Here is a 24,847-nt window from a genome sequence, read left to right on the forward strand (position 1 = left end):
AAAAAGTTTGAGAACTGCTTGGTATATGGAGGGAAGACTGCAAAAACTCTAAAGACAGGGTGATAACTGACCCAGTAGACCTTGAATGCTAGGCAGAGGAGTTCATATGACAAAGGCAAGAAGAATGATCGCTAATGTGTATATGGTACTTTGTTTTCAAAGTAATTTACAAATATTATTTCACTTGATTTTCACAACAGTCCTGGCTGTTATTATCCTTGTTTTATGGATGAGAAAATTGAGGCTGAAAGAGATGAACAGGATCACAGATTTTAGAAATAGGAGGGGCCTTGGAGATGATGGGGGGGGGCCTGAGGGTCACAATGGGGCCCTCTAGTACAGCCCTGTGACTGAATCCAAAGTTCACAGAACAAATCCCCTTAAAAGGATTTGTTCTATAAAATTGGGACTCAGTCAAGAGGCTGTACCCAAGGACCTAGAAGGCCACATGTAGCCTCCAGGCTCTCCAGGTCCTCCAGGTCCTTCCCCCTGACTCTCTGCCAGCTGATTCTAGTCCAACATCATGGCAGAGTAGAAAGTGTGCTGGCTGTGTAGAATTGGAAGACACAAGTTCAAATCCCAGCACTGATATTGACTCTGTGTGATCTTAAGCAAATCATTTCACTTATCCGGAGTTCAGTTTCCTCCCCTGTCAAATGAGGAAAGTGGACAAAGGTCCTTTTTCAATGTATTACCCTATGATTTGAAAATTATAAATATTGAGGTAAATATTCAACAAAAATATTCGGTAGCAGAGCTCAGGGATGAACACAGACCTTTTGACTTTTCACCATTTCACTATTTGATCAGCCCCAGGAAGTCATTAGTGACTTTTGAACAGGGAAAGAATGTACAGGATAGAACACCTGTTGCCACTGTTTGACTCCCTATGGATTCTTCCTGATATCTGTATTTTGTTGAGACTCAACCAGAATGAAAAGCAACAGGAGCTCAGGACATAGGGAAAGAAAAGCAGGGCTGGGGAAATGGTCCTAGGGAGCCTGGATAGACCACTCCCCATCCCCTCTTCCTGAGTGAATGTTGTAAATCAAGAAAAGGAGCCCTCCTCAACTCTCCTCCTCCATCAGTCAGCCCAAGGTTCTGGCATCACCATGAGGAGGCAGACCTCATTTTTTTTCCCACAGAGAAAAGAACTCACAGACAATTATCCTTGGGAAGGGGAAGAATATTGGGATCTAGTGACAGCTGAGGACTGCTTGTACCTGGAAAGGCTAAGTGGTGGGCCCATCCGCAGGCATATGGGCGTCTACCCACTTCTGATTTTGTTCCTTTTTCAAGGATTGCTGAGAACATCTTGATTGGCCTGTGCTTCTCTCAGGGCTGAGACTTTCTGTTCATCTCCTCCCACCCTAGTGAGATGTTCCAGCTGGCAGAGGAGATGAGGTTCATTAGAGGAAAATAGAAACTGCTCCCAGGAAACTTAGCTTCCCTTTCTAGTGATTTCTTCCCTTGTCCCTTGTCCTAGAAAGAGGAGAGTTAACATACAACAGAGCTGCGGAGGAAAGAAGGGTGGGTAAAATTTATAGTTATCTTCCTTGCCTGTCTCCTTGCCTGAAGTACCATTCTGGCCATCAGAGCTGACCTTTGCATACATATCCAGGTAGCCATATCGTAGGAGCTCTGCTACTTTCTTGCTCTGAGATCTCAAACAAGTGCAATTCACCTCTCTAAACATGCAGAATGCAAGCCCTACAAAGAAATGCAAGCAAGAGATTCTGTCTTCAGGGAGCTTAAATTCTAATGGAGAGACGACATGTAAATAAATAGGTGCCTGCATGGCAGATGGAAGGTAACCTTAGAGGGGAGACTCCAGCTGCTGGATTGACTGGGAAAGTCTTCATGTGCAAGGTGGTAGTTGAAATGACTCTTAAAGGAAGCCAAGGATCCTAAGAGACAGAGGGAGGGAGAACGATCCAGGCATTGGCAAATAGCCAATGCAAAAGCATGGAGATGGGGAGTGGAGTGTTGTATGTGAGTCCAGTGAATGCATGCACTAGATACCCCTTGGGGTTGTTGTGAGGACCCAGTGAGGGTGCATATTGTGAACCACAGCATACCATGCAAATGGCAGCTATGTGCACTCAGTATTGGGTTCGGGGCTGTGAGGAGGAAGCATTGTGCAGTGCTTTGGAGGCAGGAAGCCCTCCTTCTGACACATGCTAATTGAATGGGTGAGTCACGACTTCTCTGTGTCCTCAGGCAACTCTAGGACTATATGTTGCAGATGAAGGAAGGAAAGAAGGAAACTAGCATTTATCGAGCACTTTCTACGTTCCAGACACTACAAATATTTCATATGATCCTCACAAGAACCCTAGGAAGTGGGTGCTATTATTATCCCTATTTTACAGCTGAGGAAACTGAGACTGAGGTCCAGTGACCAGCCCAGGGTCATAAAATTAGTAAGTATCTGAGGCTGGATTTAAACTCAGTTCTTAGTAAAGAGACTGGATTTGAACTTGGGTCTTCCTGATTACCAACCCAGTGTTCTGTCCATCTGTGTTGACATTGACAGCAGCAAATCCTTATATGGATGAAACCCCAGATGTAGACTTTGCCCACTCCCCTTTGTCCTCCCAAACAACAGTAACAACCTCAAGTAAAGGGTTTTTATTGGGGGGGGGGGGTGCAGAGTGAGTGACAGAGACATAGACCCTACTCTCAGGGGACTGAAGCTGACACGCTGGTACAGATATGAACAGTACCAAAGCTCAAAATGGAACAAATCCTTCAGCAAATAACAATGAACTGGAACAGGTATGATAGCAGCAGAAGGGAGGGCTTCTTAAGATTTTTCTACTCAAGACCCCTTTATCGCATCTTAAACTGTGGGTAGTGACCCCATATGGAGAGGATCCTGGACCACACCCAGCCCAACTACCCCTACTGGGGTCCCTCATTTCTTTCCTCTGCTAGTGCTGCCACTGTACACCTGGGAATGCCTGGCAGCAGCAGGACCAAGTGTCCCTCCCTAGTTTCAAGTGAGATTTCATTAATAAATAATAATAATTTAAAAAAAGAATCAATAATAACATTCCCTACAATTAAAAACTGAATACCAGGACTGCCTTACACTTAAAAAAATTAATTTTAGTTTTTATTCTGAACTTAAACACCCAAAAGAATTGTAATTTGCTTATATGTATGTAGTAGCACAGAAAAAGAAGATTACACATGAATGCACTTTCTCCCTTGTACAGATTATTTTTCTTTTTAAGTATCTGGTAAGATCAGCCTATAGCTTTCAAAACTGTCCCACTTGGCTCGCCTTCTTTATGACCTTTTTTATATTCTTTCCCTCTCTCTTGCTCTCTCTCTCTCTCTCTCCTTCTCTCTCTCTCTCTCTCTCTCTCTCTCTCTCTCTCTCTCTCTCTCTCCCCCTCCCTCCATATATACACACAAGCACACACACACACACACACATGTGAGGCAATTAGGGTTAAATGATTTGCCCGTAAAGTGTCTGAGAACACATTTGAACTTGGGTCTTCCTGAATCTAGGACAGGTTTTCTATTCACTGTGTCACCTAGCTACCCCTCTTCTCTGTATTTTTAAATGATTCCCCAGTGATTTTCTTTTCTTTCTTTCGTTTTCTACCCATATGCTTCCATCTACCTTCATTAGTTTAAAAAAAAAAAAGATGTACAGGGGACAGCTAGGTGGTGCAGTAAATAGAGCACAGACCCTGGAGTCAGGAGAACCTCAGCTCAAATCCAGCCTCAGACACTTAACACTTACTAGCTGTGTGACCTTGGGCAAGTCACTTAACCCCAATTGCCTTGCCTTTCCCCCTCCAAAAAGAAAAAGATGGACAGACAAATACATAGATACCTAGATAAACAGAGTTAGCATTTATATAGAGCTTTAAGGTTTGCAAAGTGCCTTACAAATATCTCATTTGATCCTCACTATAACCTTGGGAGGTAAATGCTATTATTCCCATTTTACAGATGAGGAAACTGAACCAGACAGAGGAAAAGGGTGAGGGGAAAGGAATAAAAGGAAAGAAGTTTGCAGCAGAAGGAAGGAGGGAGGGAGGGAAGGAAGAAAAGGAGGAAGAGAGGAAGGGAAGGGGGAGGGAGGGAGGAAGGAAGGAGGGGGAGGGAAGGAGGGAGGAAGGGAGGGAAGAATCAATCTCTTCTAGCTCTAAAACTCGACATAAAAGCAGCAAATTATACAGATTATGGGAGCACTATTATTCTTCATAAACTGGTTTAGGGAGATAAGACAAGCCTGGAGAAATAGAGTGGCTTCCCAGCTGCTTAAGTCCCATTAACTTGGTGATCTAAAACAATTTCTCTTGTCAATTGTCCTATATATGCTTCTCTCAAGCTTCATGGGCTAACCCCTACTTTCAGTAGAGTAGGATTTCTTTAACAAGTTCATTGTCCTCCCTCTCCTAAACTTCATGGTTTTGTAATCTTTTTTTTTTTTTGGAGGGGGGAAGGCAATTGGGATTAAGTGACTTGCCCAAGGCCACACAGCTAGTAAGTGTTAAGTGCAACACTGCACCACCTAGCTGCCCTGATTTTGGAATCTTTCGGGATGATTTACTCGTCCTCTGGGGACTCTTAACTTTTAGGCAGCATCTGACCTGCTACATTTTCTGAGTTTCCCAGATTGCCTGATTTGGACAATCCTTTGGTTATTTTTGTTTTGTTTTTTGAAATAGGTTTTTTGATACATGGTACACATTTTCCTAGTCCTCTGGTGCAGTGTTTCAAAAGAGTCAACTTTTGAGTCTGGAAGCTTTCTAATTCTGAAATGATTTCTGTTGTTCTCCCCTGCCTTTCTCCTCCCCCCTCCCACCAATACTTGGGTTCTTTCCTTTTCGATGCTTGTGTTAGCCTTTTGTCATCAAGGATTTTTGGTTTCTCTTCACCTGAGAAAATATCAGAGCTAATCTTGTGATTATTAATTATGAAACTAGCTTAAAACTGCAGTAAGACTTTTTGGACACTTTATATCTACCCCACGTCAAAACAGAGCAAAACAAAACACAACCATGTTTTGATTAAAAATACAACTCAAACCACTGTTAAGAGAACAGTTTGCCTATTAGTGGATCGTATTTAATTTTAGACTTCAGTATTGCTGATGTTAATTATTTACCTCAGTATGGGCTACCATCTTGATTAAAAACATGAAAATATTTTAGATTTTCCACAAATGCATTTTAATGTTACAAATTTATACACAGCATGACTTGGAACCAACCTCTTCAAATATACTTCCACGTGCTAATAGCTTTGATGAAGGTAGAAATGTTTACTCAACTCTGCCATTAACTTTTGGAATGGAAGTCAGAATGGAAGAACAATATGTGAATTGGATAAGTGACTTTTCTACAGTCGAGACTTCAGACTACTGTGTGTTGACTGTGTTTAGAGGCACAGAGGAAAGGACATTACCCTGGGATGTGGGAGGACAGGGTTCTATTCCCCCCCCCAACCACATACCTGGGTGAGCTTGGATAAGTGATTCTATCTCTCTGGGCCCCATTTTCCTCTACTATAAGATGAAGGGGTGAGACTGTAGCTTTAAGGTCCCTTCTTTTCGTCCTTTTTAGGGTATTATCTCTTGATATATTACCTTTCTTTTCTTCAAGAGTGTGGTATGAATGTTCTTACTGGGGAGCCAGCTGCAAACTGTCCATTCTTCCATAAAATGACCCTTTTATGTGCAGTTCATTGCTCCAACGTTAACCCCAGGTCACAAGATCACTAGATTTAGAGGCAGATGGGAACTTAGGTATCTTGTGCATTCTCTCCTGTTACAAAAAAGGAAAGTGTAGGTCTGGAAGGCTAAGCAACTTGTTCCCCTTTTCTTTCCTGATTTGCTAGAAACAACAGCCCTATACCTTGAAAAATACTCTGTTATAATCTAAAGTATACTCCATTTCCCACTATTTAATTCTTGTGACGTAGAAGGAACCAGTTGCTTTCTCATTTCAGTCCAAATCTCAACACAAAATACTTCTAATTTGATTGATTCCAATTTAAAGGAGTATTTTCTTTGATCAATAGTTGACAAATTGTTATTTTCAGAAGCCAATCCCTTTACTTTATTATTTTTTTTAAGCAATTGGAGTTAAGTAACTTGCTCAAGGTTACACAGCCAGTTATTTCTGGGTGTGGTGTTAAGTATCTGAGCCCGGATTCAATCCCCCAGGTCATCCCCCGACACTGGGGCTGGTGCTCTTACTTCTGTGCTACCTGGCCGCCCTTATTCCTTTACTTTAAACAGACAATTAAAAATCTGACACTTGTCTATTTATACTTTTTCTCTTTTGATAAAAATGGAGGTGAGCCACTGAAATTCTGCTTGGATTATGGCTGGATTTCACAATTTCTCTCAAACAATTTTAATATAATTGACTAATTAACCTAATTACAAACTCCCACCTGTTAGAATGTCTGAGAGCTTGTAATGTGAATATAAGAATGTGATAGAAATTTGGCCATTGGTTAGAGAATCCTGAAAAGTGTGTGTTTTTGTGTGTGTGAGCATATATTCATATGTGTGTGCAGGCATGCATGTGCATACATTGTGCTCTCCATTTGCCCTGTACTCAACTTCCAAGGAAAGAATAAGCATTGCCAGTTGTTCCTGAGTCCTTCAGCACATGCATGCCTTCTTGCCCCATAGAAGAATTTCTCCTTCCATTTGTATGAGCCTGGCATGTTCCATAAATCCCTTCAGTGGATGCCCTTTGTATGTGCCACTTGATATTACTGATGAGATAGGATCTAGAGTATCCAGTGGGCTATTATTCTGTAACCATAGCAATTCAGAATTTGGACCAAATCCCCACAGAATTAAATACTTTTACTTGGAAAGAGACTGTTCTACTTCCAAACATGTTTACCCTAAAACTATTTCCCAGACTTTTATTAACAAAAATAGGGAGGATGAGAAATTTTGAGGTAGAGGTAAGAAGCAGCCAGTAGTACCAATGGGGGGGGGCATCACTTTTTCTCCCATGCTACAGGCAACAACAGAGAAAGCCCAGACCTCTGGAATAGTGTCTCTGAACTGGCCCCTATGCAGTGACTATGCAGCTGATTTATTGACAGAAAGGAGAGCAAGAGAATCGAATGTGACTTCTTTATGGTAGAGCTGTACAGCTGGGGGCCTGGGTCAGGGAGGAAGAGGAAAGATCTCTTTCTTGGATGTTTTTTCCTCTGTGTTTGCATTTTCCTGTATTGCATATTCCTGAGGAAATTTTGTGTGACATGCTAGGCTGTATGTTGCCTGAGGTCTTGAGCACATACACCAATGAAAGTTTTTTTGGGCAGTGATGTTTGTCATAAGGTCAGAAGCAAGTACATTTTTGACTGTATTTTCTGGGCCCTTTCCCTTTCTCTTGGGACATGTCCATGTCATAGTATCTTTGTAGTCAGAAGATTTTGGATTTTTACAGCTTATTTAGAAATAATCATAAAGACTTATAGACACTTGTGGATTGCAGTAGATAATGTAATATTCCTAATATACATTTGAGAGGCTCAAGGAAGTTCAATGACTGACTCCCTATTACCTACAAAAGAAAATCTAAGCCATCTCTCCCACTATTCTAAAATATCCACATTCAAATTCTAACCTACCTGTCCAACATTCCTTGAGACGGTTAAGTACATAGGGGGTGTCAGAGTGGGAATTTGAACCTGGGTCTTCCTGAGTTCGAGTCTGTTATCCTGTCTGAGTCTACACTGATTTTTTTACTCACTGAAATCTTTCTCTTCTTTTAAAGCCCAACTCAAGAAATAATATTTTTCACTCTTGCTAGTTTGTACGATCAAATGAAGACATATCTGTATTGCCCTTAGCACACTCCCTGGTACATAGTAGGCCCTTGTTAAATGTTTGTTCATTTCACTTCTCTTCCCTATATATTTCTTGTATTCTATTTTATATTCTACTTATCTGTGAACTGCTCTTATCCCCTTAGTAGACTATAAGCTCTTTAGGGCAAGGATGATGGCATTTTGCATCCCTTATATCCAGCATTCTGCTCAGTAAATTGCAGGTGCTTAATAGATATTTATCTAATTAAATCAAGTGGATTGGAACAGATACGGATGAAAACAAAACTACATATATAGATCTATATGTGGAAGCACCTCAGAGACCATTTAGTCCAATGTCCTCATTTCACAGATTGGAAAACTGAGACAGAGAGATTAAGTACCTTGCCTGAGATCTAAAGGAAGAGGGGACTTAAAATTCAATTACTCTGAGTTCAGAGTCCATGCTCTCTCCACTGCTCCAAAGATATCCATAAGATTAGCCATTTACACATTTTAGATAGCTATTTACATATTAAATAGCTACATCTAATATTTACATATTAATTACATAATTACTAGTTATATCTCATTATTACATCTAATATTTACGTATTAGATAGCTTTTTGTTCTTGTTGTTCACTTTTCATGACCTCATTTGCGGTTTTCTTGGCAAAGATCCTGGAATGGTTTGCCATTTCCTTCTTCAGCTCATTTTGCAGATGATGAAATTGAAGCAAAAAGGGTCAAGTGACTTGTCCAGGGTCACACAGTTAGTGCATGGCTGAGGCTGTATTTGAACTCATGAAAAGAGTCTCCTTGCTTTCAAGCTCAGTGCTCTATCCACTGTACCATCTAGCTGCCCCAGTAGTTATCTGTATAGAAGCAGCATGGTCTACTGGATAGATAGCCAGCCTTAAAGTCATGAAAGCCTGGGTTCAAATCCTGCCTTTGACACATCCTGGCAATGTGACCCTGGTTAGGTCACTTAATTTCTCAATGCTACAAGCAAATCTCTAAGGCTATGGATTGCACAACAGTTTCAATTGTACGTGAAAAGGGGTAGTTCCTTCACCAGGAGTGCATTGTAATAATGGAAATCCTAGATTTAGTCCAAAAGGGGGGAAAATGAATAAATTTTAGCCAATTAGCTAATGACCCACAAATAAATATGTTGTTTACATGTTCATTAAATTGAAAACAGAAACCCAGGTCTCTAAAGGACAACAGAAATTAAGTCCAACTGCTGCCTTTTTATAGATGATAAAACTGAGGCCCAAAGAGGTCATATCCAAGAGGGAATAACTGACTTGTTCCCTGCTACTAGACTTGTGCAGTAGATTGAGCAGTGGTCCTGGAATCAGGAAGACTTCAAATCTCAGCCTTAGACATTTACTAGCTGTGTGACCTTGGGCAAGTCAATTAGCCTCTGTTTGCCTCAGTTTCCCCATCTATAAAATGCGGATAATAACAGCACCTACTTCCCAGCGTTGTTTTGATAATAGTCGTAAAGTGCTTAACCCAGTGCCTGGCACATGGTAGATGCTTAATAAATATTTTTTTCCTTCCCTCCCCTCATCCCCATCTCCTTAAGGGCAGAACGGAAATGTCAACATAGGCACAAACTGTTCATATGTTGAGAATTAATGGATGCTCTCCACTCAGCAGTGTTTAGCTAGAGAATACAATTAGAGGATAAATAGGTTTTTGGAGCAGTGATAGAGGGAGGGGGAATCCCTGAAGCTTCCTATTTGTTAAGGATGAGACCGAGGAGAGTCATCATGTCTATCACAGTCAATTCAAAATGTTATTCCTTTTATGAAAGGCACTGAAATGTATGATGAGGCATCAGCCTCGCCCATCTCTTCCCAGATGCAGGTCTGACTGGAATCAAGATGAAATGAGAGAAGGCAGAAAAGTCAGAGGGAGAGCTTGTCTTAGGATCACATCATAAGCAGGTGTCTAGTCCCTGATGATGAGTTCTCACACTTGGAAAATCTATTTGCATGTTATGTGTGATGGGGGCAAACCATGGTTTCACCTAAAAAGACATGTCGTCCTAGCCTGGCATACTAAACACCAGAGACAGAGAGGGAATGGAAACCGAGTGGAATAAATCAACGCAGTGTCTGGCAGTGGAGAAAGATCTCCAACTTCCACATATGGTGCATGAATTACATTTCCAGATAATCAGCATGGGGGTTGGGGGGTCACCCCGGTGTCCCAAGAGCTAGAAAGGTGGGAGCTTTTCATTCTTTTATGTGTCTCCTCCATCTCAAGCAAGATGACACCTGCTTTTCCCCTTTCGTCATTGAAAAAAGCAAGTAGAGCAAGCTGGAAACCCAAAGAATATGTATGTGTATCTACACACACACACACTCATACACACACACCGAGGTATTATATATTACATAAATAGCTCTACATTTCCACATATCACTTTTCATATTCATGTGAGAAGATATGTATGTATATACATATGTAGGCATATACACATATACATGTCTGTGTCTATACATAGAAATATATAAATTATATGTATGTATAGAGGTATATATCTATACATATATAAACAGAGAGGTTTATCTATCTATATAAATATTTATAAATAAATAGCATCTAAACACACATACAGAAGTATATGTATATATATATATGTATGTTTGTATGTCTATGACTCTGCATAAAGATATAAAATACCACCCCATCATGAATATACATACATTTATGTGTGTATATATATTATATATGTTTCATACCTGCTGACATATGCATTTATATGTACACACCTCTCTGTGTATATGCATATATATCTTTGCACATATATATACACACCCCTATCACACACATCTATACACCTCTGTATGTGTGTATGTATATATGTTATATATAACACAACCCCATGACATATATACATGTCTGTATGTGTATGTGTATACCTCTGAGTTTATATATAGTATATATATATATTTATGTGTTTATAGACACAAATATATGAATCTATATAAATATCATATGTATTATATATCATATATATCTTCTCTGCCTCACATAGATATAAAAGGGGATGATATTTGGAAATATCAAGCTTTCAGAACATTTGAAGATATTGAAACCATAACTTTATGAAGCCAAGGAGGGGAAAAACATCCTCTGTCTTTGTAAGGAGCACTTGCAAAGATACATTTCTTCTGTCCTTAGGAATGAAATCCCTTTCATTTTTAGCATGCAGCGTCATGTTTTTGCACTCTCTTAGAAAGTAGGTGCCTAGAGTTAGAATTACAGAATCCCTAGACAAAGTACATATCCCCAGAATCTGAGGACAAGATGAGAAAATAAAACTCAAGCTAATGAAGATTTTTATGACATTAATGAGACTGGCCAATTACAAAAGTATCCCACCCTAAAAGGTGGTATTTGAGTTGGTTTTCATTGGGACAAGGCGGTGGGGGGTGGGGATGGGAAGAGGCTGGGTAATTCCAAAAAGCAGTGAGTGGTTAGCTCATCAGTGTTTAACAACCAGCCCTCCAAAGGAAAAAAAAATGTGTGCACAATACACTTTTAAGTTTAATTGTCATTATTCACATTTTCCCTATCATTTTTAAAAGTCTAGACCTATGGGTGTCAAGCTTAAATGGAAATGGAGCCATTAAATTGCACAGAAAGATCCCTGTGGGCTTTATAATCTGTTTTATTGTATTTTAATTTATTTTAAAAATATTTCCCAGTTACATTTTAATTGTTTTCAGCTGCACTCAGGAGTTTGTTATGTTTGACACATCTAGTTTAGACAACTAACAAAACAATAAACCAAGTCCTGATCTGTAGCATTTTTAAATTTCTGGATGTCAGTGCACCCACTGAAAATTCAACAACTAGTTCCAGAGCTGGTTTCAGCTGATTCCAGCACAGCCCTGCCTAACCTGCCTAACCACACCCTCTCCCTGTGCTTACAGAGAGGCAGAAGTTTAAAGAGACAGTTTGGGACAGTGGAGAGAGGGCTTGGTTTTGAGCCAGGAAGACTTGGCTTCAAACTCTGCCTTCTGTACTAACCAGCTGTGTGACCTTGAACAAGAACAAGTCCATTTCTTCTTCTTCTTCTTCTTCTTCTTCTTCTTCTTCTTCTTCTTCTTCTTCTTCTTCTTCTTCTTCTTCTTCTTCCTCTTCCTCTTCCTCTTCCTCTTCCTCTTCCTCTTCCTCTTCCTCTTCCTCTTCCTCTTCCTCTTCCTCTTCCTCTTCCTCTTCCTCTTCCTCTTCCTCTTCTTCCTTCTTCCTTCTTTCTTCTTCCTCTTCTTCTTCCTCCTCCTCCTCCTTTTCTTCTTCTTCCTCTTCCTTTTCTTCCTCTTCCTCCTCCCTTTTCCCCTTCCCCTCCTCCTCCTCCTCTCTTCCCCTCCCCCTCCCCTCCTCCCCCTCTCCCTCAGCTTCAGTTTCCTCATTTTTAAAATGGAGCTAATAATTGCTATATTTCTTACTCCACAGACTAGAATGAGATAACATGAAAACATGTTATGTTTTAAAGCATTATATGAATGTCAACTATTACTGGGTCATTTATGATTATATGGAAAGCTATAAGCTTATGACCATAAGGTTTTGGAAGGGACTTTAGAAATCATCCAGTTCAGTCTCCTATTTTATATAGGAAGAAGGTGAAGTTCAGAGAGAAATTCGGGTTTTTTTCCAGTATCACAGAGCTAGTAAGTAATAGAACCTAGATTTGAATCCAGCTTGTCCTGGCTTTGTCCACTTACATTTCACATTTTGTCCCCACTAATCTTGGCATCACTGGGGCGAGGGGGGGGGGCAGTGGTTCTTGAAGTACTGAGTATGGGAGAAGTCTGTCTAGCACCCTCTAGTGGGGAGGGTGCCCTGAGAGCCTTGCTCTGAGCAGTCCATCAGCCTGTCTCTTCTGATGCATCCATCAGTAAGCATTTATTAGCATCTATTATGTACTGAGTTAGGTGGCACAGTGGATCAAACACCTGACCTGGAGTCAGGAAGAGTCATCTTCCTGAGTTCAAATCTGGCCTCAGACACTTACCAGCTCTGTGATCCTGGGCAAGTGACTTAATATTGTTTGCTTCAGTTTCTTCCTCTATAAGAAGAGCTGGAAAAGGAAATGGTAAACTACTCTATATCTTGGACAAGAAAACCCCCAAATGGGGTCACAAAGACTTGGACATGACTGAAAAACAACTGAACATCAAAAGACTATACACTGAGCATTAGGCTTCTGATTCACTATTGTTGACATTCTCTTAACTTCTGTATTGTGGAAGTCATGACTGACTTCCCCATAGAATGTCAACTCCTGGAGAGTGGGAGTTGTTTCATTTTTTTTAACCTTCATTATCTTCAGTACCTGTCACATAATAGGTGTTTAATAAATGCTTATTAGTTGGTTGATTGACTCACCAAAGAAAGAAATCACAGTAGGGGAGAGAGCTCCCATCGGAGCTCTTTCTTGGGTAAGATACTTTTTCTACACTCTGGAGGTGGAGCCTTTTGTCATCTTTGGGGAAACGGTTTAAATCTCATTAGAAATCCATCATTGACTGCTCAGCCATAAGACTGAGTCAAGACCAGGATTACGGTTTTTTTTTTCGCTGATTCTGTTTATCTTCAGGGACCTTAAGAGGCTGTGGGTCATAGTTTATAAGATGAGGGGCTTCGATAAACAGTGGAGTGGACTGGGACCCAGAGCTAACCTCAGATATTGGTTGTCACAAAGTTAAGAGTTAAATGTTTAGAACCAGGTGAACCAAGGTGGAGAAAGTCAGAGCAAATCCATGGGTCAGAGACTGATAGGCAAGCCAGGTTCAGATCCTGTAGGAATAGTAATAGAGCTCTGTATCACAGAATCAGAGATTTAGAGATAGAAGGAAACTTAGAGGTCATCAAATCTAACCCCCTCTTATTATAGATGAGGAAATTGAAGACTAGAAATGTCCAGGATCCAGCAGATGTGTCTGAGGCAGGATTGGAACCCAGGTCCTCTGAACAAGATGTTATTTTCTGATGCCTGCTTCTGGGGACCCTTTTCACAGGAGGAGGATCAAGCTCAGTCTGAGAAAAACTCTAGACTAAACCCGAATGAATCTCAGAGCCACATCATTGCTCAGATCATCTCTGTGTATCTTGGAGGAGCAAAAGCCTCCATTATGGCCTCTTGTGAAGACCTCTGACACAGGAATGAACTCCTAGCTGTTTCTCTCTAAAGGTCAGAAGCCAGAGCCTCGTAGAACAAACACAGAGACAAACATGAAGGAACAGCAGACCACTGCCACTGAGATACGGCAAGCCTCTCAGAACCACTTGATAATTTACTCCCCAACAGAACTACAAATCTCCCAGAGGAATGTCGGTCTTTGACAGCCTTATACCCATGTGATTTGGTTATCACCCTTCCCTAAATGCTTTCTCTTTCCTTACCCAGAGGGTAGGGGGATTGGAGTTTCCAGAGGTCATCTCCTCTGGGTAACCCCAGAGCTATGCCTCTGCCCCAACACTCACTGATAATACCAAAAGAGAGAAATGGCAGAAGGCAGATGGACAGGGGCCAGGAAAACATGATTACTGATGGTGGGGGCAAGGGTGGCAGTCAGGAAATAAGACTCATCAGAGCTAGGGATCATAGGATAAGAACAGTAACATAGTACCTACTATGTGTCAGGGACTGTGTTGAGCCCTTTACAAATACTATCTTATTTGATTCTCACAATAACCTTGAGAGCTATGTGCTGCTATTATCCCCCATTTTATAGTTGAGGAAATTGAGGCAAGCAGATGTTAAGTGGCTTACACAGAGTCACACAGGTGCTAAGTGTCTAAGGGCAGATTTTATCTTAGGTCTTCCTGACTGCAGGCCCAGTGCTCCATCCATTGTACCAACTGGTGCCTGGAAGGGGCCATAAAGACTGTCAAAGCCACTCCCCTCATTGTACAAAGGAGGAAGGAAAACCTAAAGAGATTAAGAGACTTGCCTCTGGTCACTCAGGTTGTAAGTAGCAGAGCTAAGATTCCCTTTCCACAGTATCAGGCTGCCCCCCAAGCAGGGGGGAGGACAAAGCTACCAGGAGACCAGAGGCAACAATTTGGCAGCACCAAAAAAAACAACAACAGCACCCAAACCTGGACAACTGAGCTTGGCTTGTTGTCTTAGGATCTAGGGCCGTATTGTGTATATTATCATTCTCAGCAGGACCCTGCTGGCCATCAAGAGTACCTGTGTTGATCAGTATACTAGTAACCAGTTATAAAGTGTTTAGTATATGCCAGGTGTAATGCTAACTGTCATCTTGGCTAAATACAAAGAAAGACAAAAAACCGTCCATGCGCTCTGTGAGCTCACATTCTGATAGAGGTGATATATACCCAATGTCTGGCGACATAGAAGACAGAGACAGAGTGCATGGAAGGCATTGTGTAGAGAGCAGGGCATGTGGACAGGGCAGAGAAGCAACTTCTGTGAGCACAGTGACCCGAGGCACCAAGCCAGGGTCTTTTAGTCTCAAGAGCCATCAGTTAACGTTTGCTTTCATTTGACTCTTAGGGATGTGAATGAATGGTGGGCAAATTTGTTCTTTGTGGGGTAAAACTTTGACATTGTGGTTTTCCTTTAAAAAAAATAACTGAAATCCTTTTAAGATCATTTAAAATTAGAAAGAGAGGTAATATGGCATAGTGGATAAACAAATGGATTTTGAACAGGGAAAACCTGAGTTCAAATCCTGCTTCTCACACATATGGCCATATGACCTTGGACAAGCCTCTTAATCTCCCAATGGTCTGCCAACTCTCTAAGACTGTGAGTAAGGGAGAAAGTGCCATCCTGTGTTGGGAGAGGGAGACTCCTCACTCAGGAGTTCCCTATGCCAATGAAATCATAATCTAGTCCCTATCCTTTAAAATTAGAAAGCACTTTAACATACTTTATCTCATTTGAACCTCACAACTCTGTAAGGCAGCATGAGGGGCAGGGAAGAGGGAGGAATTCATACCTGTAATTTCATTAGTGTAGAGAATGCTGATTGAAGAACTCTTTCCCCACAGTACAGATAGTAGCTAGGTGACACAGGGATAGAACATCAGCCCTAGAGTCAGGAGGACCTGAGTTCAAATCTAACCTCAGACACTTACAAACCATGTGACCTTGGGCAAGTCACTTAACCTTGTTTGCCTTAGTTTCCTCATCTGTCAAATGAGTTGGAGAAGGAAATGGCAAGCCAATCCAGTATTTCTGCCAAGAAAACCCCAAAAGGTATCCCAGAGAGTTAAACACAACTGAAAAAACCCTCAATAACAAGAGATTGAGAGGAATTCTATTGCAAAACCTTAGAAATTTGCCTGCAGTGATGGTTTACACAGACAGTCTGTGTTAGAGGAAGGACTTGGACCCAGTTATTATTCCTGTTTTTTCAGGCAAGAACACTGACACTCACAGGGATCAGGTGGTTTGCCATTGGTCATAAGCTAGTAAGTATCCCAGTCAGGATTCACACTTAGGTCTTCCTGACCACATCTAACCCTCTAGCCACACTGTGACTGTATCTCTGCAAGCAGGCAGTGTCCCCTGCATTTGTGGTCTCAGAAGAGGAGGTCATGGGTGTAATGAGGTTGTAAAGATATTTTATGGACTCTCATTTTCCCAGTTTTTATGGGGATAGTTTTATTGGGCGTTTTTCTACATTGTTCTTGAACAAGCACATTTGAAATGGAATGGAACGTTAGAGCTTTTAAGGCTTCTTAGGGAGGTTATCTAGTTCAACCCTTTCCTTTTATAGGTGAGGAAATGGAGGCTTGGCATGATTAAATGGCTTTCCAAAGTCATGCAATTAATTGGGGGAAGATCTAAGACTAGAAAATTGACCTGACTTAGTTCTTGTTTCTTGTGCTGAACCATATTATCACTTTAAGGGGTGCTTTTTCAGTGAACCCACACTGACTGGTTGTTATTAGTTTGTTATTGAAAGTTTTCCTTCTCTTTATTTCTACCCTGACTTCAAATTTGATCTGGCTTACTAGTGATGTGACCCTGGGCAAGTCGCTTAACCCTGTTTGCCTCAGTTTCCCCATCTGTAAAATGAGCTGGAGAAGGAAATGGTGAACCAGTCCAGTATCAATCCCAGAGAACCCAAAATGGGATCATGAAGAGCTGAAATTGACTGAAATAGCTGAATAACAACAATACTTCTGATAAACATCTCTCCTAGGTAAAGGGTATTTCTTGGTGGTGGTATTGTTGTTATTTTAAGTGTCCTTGGCAAATATTCTGAATAGAACAGCATTGCCTATACTGACCCAAAGTGAATGACCTGGGTGCTGTCTGTGTGAATTACTCGCACCATATTTTCCAGAAAGAGAAGATAGCAGACTTCTGAGTCAGAAGGAACTTTAGATACAATCCAGTCCATTGTGTAGATGAGTAGACTGAGGAGTAAAAAGGTGAAGTGACTTGCCCGACATCAGACAGAGCTGCAGCTCTGGCACCTCCAGGCTGAGGTCAGACAAGTCAGCCTGACCCTGACATCTCTCTGCTCCTGAATTCCTGCTGAAACAGACAAATGGGGAGAAGGAGGACGGGTGGAAACTTGCTTTGTTCACATCCCTAAAGTCCATTTAAGAGCAGGTTATGAAATGCTCAGTACAATTTTCTCTCTTCTTAGTTTGTGATAGGAAATCAACTAGCAATTTATCAATCAGCCAGTCAACAAGTATTTTTTTAAAGCAATTGGGGTTAAGTAACTTGCTCATGGTTACACGGCCAGTTATTTTGTGTGGGTGTTAAGTATCTGAGGCCAGAACAAATCCTGGGTCTCCCAACTCCAGGGCTGGCGCTTTTACTCACTGCACCACCTGGCCACCCCTTAACAAGTGTTTTATTAACTGTCTAGCCTGTAACTGGTTCTGGGGCCATTTACAGGCACAAAATGGAGATGCTATGCTTTTAGGGAGCAAAAAAGGAGGCAGAAAACAAGTTGTATACAGACACGCAAAGACAAAATATATACTAAGAAAGACAAAGCAATGGCGGAGGGAGGTGTTCAGTCACCTGGAGAACATAGATCTTGAGTTTGAAGTGACCTCAGAAATCATTTTAGTCTTCATTACAGATGAAGAAACTGAAGCCAAGAAATGTGTCCAAGGTCATATAATTAGTAAGCTTCAGAGACTGGATTTGAATCCAGATCTCCTAATTCAACTGGCAGTGCATTTTCCACCATACTAGAAAAGGCCTCATGTAAGAAAGAACACTTGAAATAGAAACACTTTTTGAAATGCACTTCATCTATGAAAAGGTTTGGTTGTTTGTTGTGGGAAGAGGGAGAATATAGCCTAGATTTGATTATCTTAAACAAGAGTATACCATGGTCATCTATCCAATTTCTGAAGAGGGAAAGAGATCAGAGGCAGAGAATGGGACAAGGTAGGTGACAATCCTGAACCCTAAATGTTGAAGGAAAGTACCCAACTTTTTCTCCTTAGGCAAGTGGCTTCAGGTCTCTGGGTCTCAGTTTTGTTCTCTGAAAAAAGGAAAGGATCAGATGAGATGGTCTCTAAGGTCCCTTGTAGACTTCTTAACCTTCTGCATATGATTTTTTTTTTTTTTGCTTTTTGGAGGGGGGAAGGCAGGGCAATTGGGGTTAAGTAATTTGCACAAGGTCACATGACTAGTGAGAGTTAAATGTCTGAAGTTTTTGAAGGATTTGAACTCAGCTCCTGACTCCAGGGCCAGTGCTCTATTCACTGAGCCAGCTAGCTGCCCCTGCATATGAGTTTTTGAAGAGGTAGGGATGAGACCCTCTTAGAACTGAAGGATTGTTCAAAGGATCATAGATGTTGAGCAGGAAGGGACCTCTAAGGCCTCCCATCCCAACTCCTTGTGTTACAGATGAATAAGCAAAGCCGAGATTAACAGTGTAGCCTCTGTGTGATCTGTAAGGCAGTACTGGATTTTTAATTTTTAATTGTTTGTTTTTTTTTTTTTTAATTAGGCATCGAGTTAATCTGTGAGAAGGACATCGATCTCGCAGCCCAAGTACAAGAGCTCCTGGAGTTTCTCCACGAGAAGCAACATGAATTGGAGCTTAACGCAGACCAGACCCACAAACGATTGGAGCAATGCCTGCAACTCCGGCACCTCCAGGCTGAGGTCAAACAGGTCAGCCAGGCCCTGGCATCTCCCTGCTCCTGAATTCCGGCATGGGGGGGGGGGGGTGGAAACTTACTTTGCTCACATCCCTAAATTCCATTTAAGAGCAAATTGCAGCAGATCCCACTGAGCAGTTATTTGTAGCTTACTGTTTGCTTTAGAAAAGGACTCCTCACAGGGTTCTTTTTAAAAATTTGACTTCTCTGGCACATTTGTTGATTTAGAGATCTATAACTTGATTGGGCAGCTAGGTGGCACAGTAGATAGGGAGTTGGGCCTGGAGTCCAGAAGACTTATCTAACCTCAGACACTTAACTAGCTATGTGACCCTGGGCAAGTCACTTAAACTTATTTCCTTTAGTTTCCTTGTCTTTAAAATGAGCTGGAGAAAGAAATGGCAAGCCACTCTAGTATCTTTGCCAAGAAAACCCAAAATGGGGTCATGACTGAAAGGAGTCAACAAAAACAACAAAAATTGATTGGTGAGGCCAGGAAACTGAAGCAGGGGCAAGGAGGGAAGATGAGTACCAAGGACAGCACCAGGAACTGAGTGTAGGCATAGTCTCATATACTCTTACATGTGCATTGAGATCTTAAGGACCATCTAACCCAACATCAACCTTTTTCAGATAAGAAACTTGAGGCCCAGAGAATTAGTGTATTATAGAGGAAAGAGAAAAGAAGATGACTTGAGTCTTCACTCTAATACTTATTTTTCATAATCCTGAGCAAATGACTTCTTTACATCCCTGAGCCTGTTTCTTCATTTGTAAAATGGGATAAGGATACTTCACTCCTGTCCTTACAGAGTTGTTGAGGAGAGAGCTGAAAAATGCTAATGAGTGTATGTCATGCTTATAGTCAAAATTAATCAAAGGCCCTGGGTTCAAGTTTTGGCCCTGTCACTTCTCCCTGTGTAACCTTGGGTAAGTGACTTAGCTTCTCTGGGACTCAGTTTTCTCATCTTTAAAATGAGAGTTATACTAGATAAATATCCAATGCCCTTTCCAGCTCTGAATCTAAGATCCCTAGATCTAGATTAGTGGCAGATCTGGATCTGCCTACTTCCTTGGGGCCTTAATTCTCTCCCTGATTGTCACTACATCAACAATATCTCAGACAAACACTGAGCGATGGTTGTAATGTAAGACTAAAGAATTAGGAGCCAATTCCTGATCATTAATAAAAACGTTTCAACTCATGAGCAATACAGGAGGTCCTGAAATTCATAATGTAGTTTTAAGCTTTAATAACCTTTTAAAATAACTTACTTAAACTATTAAAATGTAAAGCTGCATTAAAACTTTTGAAGCCCTCTGTGAAAGTCTATAGAAAAGAGGGATTTGGTTTGTGTGTGCAAGGTACTGTTTTAAGCCACAGAGAAATGTGAAGATGACACATAGGATCTGGGATTTAGAGTTGGAAGGAGCCTTAGAGATTATCTAGTTTTAGACCATCTAAAGTTATCTAAACCCTAGTTTTATCGAGGAGGAATCTGAGGCCCAGAGAGATTAAGTCACTTGCCCAGGTCACATAATGGTACTGAATAACTGAACAAATCTTTGAACCTAGGGACAACTATCTCCTTAGCCAAAATCAGTCATGGCCCCTACCTTCCAGGAACTTAGAGTTTGTTGTTGTTGAGTCCTGTCCAACCCTTCCTGATTCCATTTGTCATTTTCTTGGCAGAGATACTGGAGTGGTTTGCCATTTCCTTCTCCAGCTCATTTTACCAATGAGAAAACGGAGGCAAATTTGGTTAAGTGACTTGCCCAAGGTCACTCAGCTAGTAAGCCTGAGGTCAGAGTTAATCTCCTGACTTCAGACCCAGCACTCTATCCACTGTGCCACCTAACTGCCCTGCACCTTAATGCTTAGTAGGACATCAAGATAGGATAAGCTACTTATAAAACAAATTAGGATATAGCAAATTCATAGAAAAGCTACAAAGTAAGTGCTGTAAGGGATAAGAAGGCAACTAAATAATTTCCAGACAAGAGGAATCAGGGAAAGATTCATGAAGTAGTCTAGGAAGTATTCCTGGAACAAACAGATTCTCTTAGTCTGAATGAATGATGGGTGAAAGAAAGCCTTGTGGCCTCTGGCAGGGAGAGTGGGTATAAGATCTACCCTGGGATAAAACTCAGAGTTGGGAGTGATGTTCATGGAATAAATGACATTCTCTCACACTTAGAAAAATAGATGGATTAGTACAACATTAGAGAAGGAAAGTAAAGTGGCATTCAGGTTCTTTTTTTTCCTCCCTCAGATAGGGAAATAAGAAATACTGACACATTCTTGTCTATAATCTTACCTCAGATAACCTTTTGCTAAAATTATATCATGGAAAGTATCTAAGACTATAAGTTGCAGAGAAGGTGGTAACCTGAACTGGTAAAGGTGGTTTCATGTCCAGGAGTCCCCTATAACTAATTACAACCTTTATATCCATTCCATAGAGATTGTAGAATTTAGATCTGTAAGGGAACCCAGAGACCCATCTAATTAAACTTGTTTGTTTTGAAGCTGCCTCTGGCAGATATGTCCACCTGTCTCATTTTATTTGGTTTCATTGAGTTAGGTAATAATCTCCCCCTGCATCTCTTCTTTTCTCAGGTCTCATGTAACAGCCTGTGTGTCTAAAGCTGCCCTTTCTCTATCCAGCCCACTCGTCCATCTGAGTGGGAGGGCATTGCTTTTTCCAGTTTAATTACTTCTTCTTTACTCCCCTATTTTGAGGCTGCTATTTTGCCAGGGAGAGTCTTCTTTAGTAATGGGCACAAACTGTCCTTTCCTGTTCTCACCCATGGAGCTTTTAGTCCAAGCCCACACATGTATGCAGCAAATTCTTTGCTCATTTCCAGGACATATGACGCATGGAGGTTTAGAGCAGAAAGAGAGCAGTTCTGTTTTGAATAGCTATTTTTTGTTTATTTGCAATAGACCCACAGAATCCTGGGGTCAAAAAAGGGCCTCAGAGGTTATCTAATTTAACTCAAAGCATGAGTTTAACTCCATAATACCTTAAACAAGTGGTCACTCGTCCAAGACTGAAGCCCAGACTACGTCCAGACCAATTGAACATTCTACCTATGTCCTCCACCCCTCTCCCAGGCTAAAATAGTGTGATTGTCTCCAGTCATAAATGAATGAATAATAAAGCACTCATTGTACACTTCCTATCTGTGCCAAGCATGAGGGATGCACAAGCAAACAAGACAGTTTCTGGAAGCTCGAAAGTGGGGAAGGGCCCTGTATATTATCAGAACCCTGTGACCTGGGTTCAGAATCAGGATTGGGGTATGGGGCTGAAGAAGACGGTTAGAGTAGAGGCATCATGGTCTGGAAATGATCGAGAAGGGATGTGAAGCTCTAGTTCTAGGCAAGATATGGTGAAAGCTCACCAAAGAAACAGAGGCAGAGTCCAGATTGACCAGAAAATTCACAGATGACCTGTTCTAGTGTAAATAGAGTGCATGGTGAAGGAAGAAAAGGATGGATTCTGTATTTCCTTGTAACTCTCGAATGGGCCCTCAGATTCAGAAAACAAGTCCCTTTGGATGATGTCATGAACACTGCCATCTCACAGATATCGTTCCTCTACTCCAGAGAGGAACCTGTTAAGACAAGGACACTTGAAATATGAATGTAAGGCCCCCGAATTGATCTCCCAGATCCTTCAGGCCTTCCCATCCCCACCTCTTCATTTCTAGTGCCTTATCTAGTCTCACTGAACAGCCAAGCAGAATGCATCTCTTTAGCCCGGTTGTGGCACATAGTAAGTATCTAATCATTTTTTTCCATTCACTTTCTCATTTCCTGGTATTGTGTAGAAGATGGAACATGAGCTGAATTTTCAAGGTAACAAGGGATTCTAAGAAATTGAGGCAAGGAGAGAGAGCTTCCTAGACATGAGGATCAGTCAGTCCTGAGGCAAGCAGAGTCACGTGGGAGGAACAGCAAGGAAGACTGGAGAAGAGAAGTCACAAATAGCAAGAATCAGACCAATCACTTGGAATATAGGCCCCATAATCAGAAACCTTGTGCTTTTCTACTACAAAGTCATGATCAGTACCATCTAATGATCTGCTGTACTCCAAAATAGAGACTAGGAACATAGAGCCCTGGACCTGCGGTCCATAAGACTCATCTTCCTGAATTCAGATCTGGCTGTGTGTCCCTGGGTGAATCACTTAATCCTTTCTGCCTCAGTTTCCCCATCTGTAAAATGAGGTGGAGAGGGAAATGGCAAACCTCTCCAGTATCTTTGCCAAGAAAGACCCAAATGGAGTCACAAAGAGTGAGCCACGACTGAAACTACTAAACAACAACAAACAACAACATACTCCCAGACTGCTGAGAAAGGTGTCCCCACAGTCTGGTGTGTCTCTCACTAGCCTCAGGCTGAAGACTCCTAAGAGAAACAGTATGCCCTTGAGGAAAGAGGGCTGGGTCTGAGGTCAAAGGACCCAGAGGAAATCCTGGCTCTGCTGCTTCCTACCTAAGTGACCTGGACAAGCCCCCTACTGCCACTGGGCCCTTGTTACCTAATCTATAAAATGACAGGATTGGACTTGGTGGCCTCTATGATCTTCCCCAGCCCTCAGTTTATGATTTTGTGCTCCTCTGACTCAAAGTCCTTAGATTTTCTCCTATGACCTCTAGGCCTATTTTTTGTGAAAGATACTTCCTAGCATCACTTTAATATACTTTTGCTTAAGTACCTTGAGTTCAGGTCCTTAAGTACCTTGAGACAGTAAGTGTCTGAGCTCAGATTTGAACTTAGGGCTTCCTGACTCTAGGCCCAGTACTCTGTCCACTGAGCCACCTAGCTGCCTGACTTTTCCTAACCTCTACTTTCTATTATTTTCCCTTCTATCCCCCATCTTCAAACATTGCATCACAATAGCCTATCTTTGGATTTATTTGGAAGTACATGCAATTTCAAAATTAATACAATATATTACAATAATTAGAAGGATATATAAAAGAAAGGTATCTAGTCCAGCTAAGGTGATGGTAAACTTGTAGTCCAGCTAGGTGGTGCCATAGTGCACAAAGTGCTGGACCTGGAGTCAGGAAGACTCATCTCCCTGAGTTCAGATCTAGCCTCAGACACTCCTAGCTGTGTGAATGAAGCTGATGAGTCTTACCCCTTCTTGCAGACTCTTTTTGACTTCTGTCTAAACCTGAGGTGCTTGAAGGCCACAGAGGATGCAGAATCAAAGTCTCCATTTACCCCACTTTGGGACATACTGAATGTATGAGTATCTGGTAGCAGTAATGAATTCATCTTAATTCTGAAAATTCATAGCCGTGATAATAATGGTAGTAACACTTTGCATTAACACAGCACTTGTAAATTTCCAAAAAAGTTTTCACATAGGCTCATAGATATAGAGCTGAAAGGAACCTTAATCATCATATAATCCAACACTGTCATTTTTACCGAGTAGCTAACTGAGGCTGGGGAAAGGGGGAGTTGAGTGACTTGCCCAAGGTCACACAGACAGTATGTATCCAATGTGGAATTGGAATCTAGGGCCTCTGACTGCATCAGCAATGTGTCCCTTGCAGCATTCTGCCTATGACTTCATCTAATTCCTTGAACAATACTCTGGGACAGCTGGCAAGATTCTTGTTTTTAAGATGAGGAAACCAAAGCATTGTGTTATAAACTACCTTGTCCCCATATAGGGGCAGATCCAGGGCTAGAATCTAGTTTTCCTCCATCTAAGTCCAGGGGTCTTTTGATAATGATTTAACATCTTAATTCTGGCATCGTTCCTGGCCTGTTGCTCCAACAGAAAGATGTGAGAGTTCTATCACAACCAAAATACAATTCAGAACAAAAATTCTTCTTGACCTCAGCAGGAATTTTCTCC

The 24,847-nt window shown here is 41.4% G+C and overlaps 1 protein-coding gene across 4 annotated transcripts in view; it reads left to right on the plus strand.

The window, feature by feature from the left end:
• Nucleotides 1–24,847, plus strand: part of KALRN (kalirin RhoGEF kinase) — a 982,696-nt gene that overhangs the window by 560,517 nt on the left and 397,332 nt on the right. For all 4 annotated transcript variants that reach the window (XM_069064963.1, XM_069064965.1, XM_069064964.1 and 1 more), the window contains one exon: nucleotides 18,805–18,971. In XM_069064963.1, the coding sequence (XP_068921064.1) occupies nucleotides 18,805–18,971 (167 nt within the window). The remainder of the gene's footprint in view (nucleotides 1–18,804; nucleotides 18,972–24,847) is intronic.

Source organism: Petaurus breviceps, unplaced genomic scaffold (genome assembly GCF_028583685.1).
Source record: "Petaurus breviceps papuanus isolate PSGF00001 unplaced genomic scaffold, PetGlider_PUasm1.0 90654, whole genome shotgun sequence".
NCBI classification, from domain to species: domain Eukaryota; kingdom Metazoa; phylum Chordata; class Mammalia; order Diprotodontia; family Petauridae; genus Petaurus; species Petaurus breviceps.